Source organism: Austrofundulus limnaeus, unplaced genomic scaffold (genome assembly GCF_001266775.1).
Source record: "Austrofundulus limnaeus strain Quisiro unplaced genomic scaffold, Austrofundulus_limnaeus-1.0 Scaffold1890, whole genome shotgun sequence".
Lineage (NCBI taxonomy): Eukaryota > Metazoa > Chordata > Actinopteri > Cyprinodontiformes > Rivulidae > Austrofundulus > Austrofundulus limnaeus.
In genome coordinates, this window is record NW_013954292.1 from 15,699 (window position 1) to 16,198 (window position 500).

Here is a 500-nt window from a genome sequence, read left to right on the forward strand (position 1 = left end):
ACACACACACACACACACACACACACACACACACACACACACACCTGTCAGAACCACACAGGTAAGTAATGCTGCAGAGACATCAGAATGACTCAGAACCATCTCAGACCTGCAGTGGACCACCGTGGGGCCAGCAGTGGGAGGAGTCTTAGCCTTGACGCAGCGAATGAAGCCCAGCAGTCCGGTGGCGTGGAGCGGGACGCCGTGATCAGGCCAACCAGTGAAATGAAACTGTCGGATCTCCCTGATCTCTGCCACACCCCTCTGATGGAGGAGGACAGGTTATTGGTCAGTGATCAGGTGACAGGAAGTGACAGGTGACATGTTCAATTAAAAACACCCAGCTGCAGGACCAAGGTGAGATTAATCTGACCAATCAAAGCCTCAGGACACAAACAGACTGAAGAGAAACAAACAGTAAATTCATCATTTTACATATATGTGTATTTATTATATACACACACATATATATATATACATACATATATGTATATATATAT

The 500-nt window shown here is 46.0% G+C and overlaps 1 protein-coding gene across 1 annotated transcript in view; it reads right to left on the reverse strand.

Annotated features, from left to right (window-relative positions):
• LOC106536598 (receptor-type tyrosine-protein phosphatase mu) overlaps nucleotides 1–500 on the reverse strand; it is a gene marked incomplete at its 5' end in the record, with an annotated part of 28,253 nt that overhangs the window by 10,116 nt on the left and 17,637 nt on the right. The window contains 1 exon segment of the mRNA XM_014033907.1: nucleotides 7–264. Within this exon segment, the coding sequence (XP_013889361.1) occupies nucleotides 7–264 (258 nt within the window).